General features: G+C 70.3%; 1 protein-coding gene across 1 annotated transcript in view; it reads left to right on the top strand.

Annotated features, from left to right (window-relative positions):
• Positions 1–290: 290 nt before the first annotated feature.
• Positions 291–1,683, top strand: part of ACA1_268940 (uncharacterized protein) — a gene marked incomplete at both ends in the record, with an annotated part of 2,934 nt that continues 1,541 nt past the window's right edge. Inside the window, 2 exons of the mRNA XM_004341541.1 lie at positions 291–329; positions 473–1,614. Of these exons, the coding sequence (XP_004341589.1) occupies positions 291–329; positions 473–1,614 (1,181 nt within the window). The remainder of the gene's footprint in view (positions 330–472; positions 1,615–1,683) is intronic.

Genomic DNA, 1,683 nt, shown 5'->3' with positions numbered 1-1,683 from the left:
GCGGTGCGAGCCGCGTTCGGCCTCTGCCCAACCCGCCGAGCCGGACGGATCGTGCGTCGACCTCGCCGGCCTCGCCGCGACACCAAACGATGCGCGCCCACAAGCAGCCCCAGCGATCCGCCACCGCCCTGCATCCGACCCGCCGCACCGCCACCGCCACCACCACTGAGGAGGCCGTCGCACCACCACCGGCACACGGCACCGCCACCACCACCACGACCGCCATCGCCAATGAGAATGACAATAGCAATAATACCCGCGGCCACTCTCAAGCCCCGCGCGGACGCGAGATGGCCAAGAGCTACTCCACCACGGACATCATCACCCAGGTACCGCGCACGCACGCACGCACGCACACGGCACACGGCACACGGCACAGACGTGCGAACGACACAGAAAAGTCTCCCTCCCTCCCATTTCCGCCAATTATTGCACGCCATATTTACCCACATTGCGGGGGGGGGTGGCGCAGATGGGAGGCAGGCCAGGACAGCGAAGGCCGCCGGCGCCCCCGCCGCTGTCGTCATCGGGAGGAGGAGGAGGAGGAGGAGAAGGGGCCAGCAGCAGCGGTGGAGGAGGCAAAAAAAGTTCGCCGTGGTCGGGGGTGAGCGAGCTCATCCGGTACTTCAAGGAGCGGGAGACCGAGGAGAAGCAGCGGCTCGACAAGGAGAAGAAGGACAAGCGGGCGGCCAAGAGGGAGGCTGCCGCCGCCGCCGCCGCCAGCAGCAGCAGCACTTCACGGAAGAGCAGGCGCATGGACATGCTGGGCATGCTCCTTCTCGACACCCCCTCCCGACGCGCCACCGACGCCTCGCTTCTCGCCACGTCGTCGTCGTCGTCATCGTCGTCGTCATCCGAGGAGAGTTCGTCGCTGCGCCGGAGCAAGCGGGGCGCGAAGGAGAAGCGGTCCAAGGAGAGCCCCAAGGACGACAAGGAGCAGCAGCAGCAGCCCACCGTCACGACCACGACGACGCCTACGACGACCGTGAGCATCAGCTGCGAAGACCAGCAGCAGCACCAGCAGAAGGAGAAGGTCGCCGCAGAGGGTCCCCAGCCTGCCGCCTCTCCCCGCGGCGGCGGCGGCGGCCTGCGGATGTCGCCGCGGGGAGCGGCGGCGGGCCTCAAGAAGGCGATCAAGGAGGGGGCCAAGCGTAGCAAGGGGGGCGGCAAGGACGCGGCCGCGTTGACGGTGGTGAGCGAGCCCGTGCCCCTCTCCTCCTCGTACGACCCTCCTCCCCCTCCTTCGTCGTCGTCGTCGGGTTATCCGCCGGTCCCTTCACCCCGCACGCCCCGCGGCACGCGCACCCACCCGGCGCCTCCCACCACGCCCCTCCCTCCCCTCCCCTCCCCCACCGCCGCCTCCACCGCCGTCTCGTCCGCTTTGCTCTCCGTCCCGGCCGGCCGCCGTCCTCCCGACTCGTCGAACCCCGCCGCCGCCGCCCCGGTCACCGCGCCTTCCTCGTCGTCATCGGCCATCGGCGGCGGCGACGACGACGACGTGGCGGAGGAGCACGCCACCGTGACTTCGCCCAGGAGCAGTGTCTCGCCCTCTTCTCCGTCGGCGGGGCGGCACGCCGGCCTGCCTTCGACGTCCGAGGACGCGGCGGCGACGTGGTCCTCGATGGAGCCGCCGGGCTTCTTTTCAGTGGGTCCCCACGCAGCAGCAGCAGCGGCGGCGGCAGC

The sequence above is a fragment of the Acanthamoeba castellanii genome (genome assembly GCF_000313135.1).
Source record: "Acanthamoeba castellanii str. Neff unplaced genomic scaffold scf7180000084770, whole genome shotgun sequence".
Lineage (NCBI taxonomy): Eukaryota > Discosea > Longamoebia > Acanthamoebidae > Acanthamoeba > Acanthamoeba castellanii.
The sequence above is the reverse complement of the archived record's forward strand: the minus strand, read 5'-3'. Positions and strand labels throughout refer to the sequence as shown.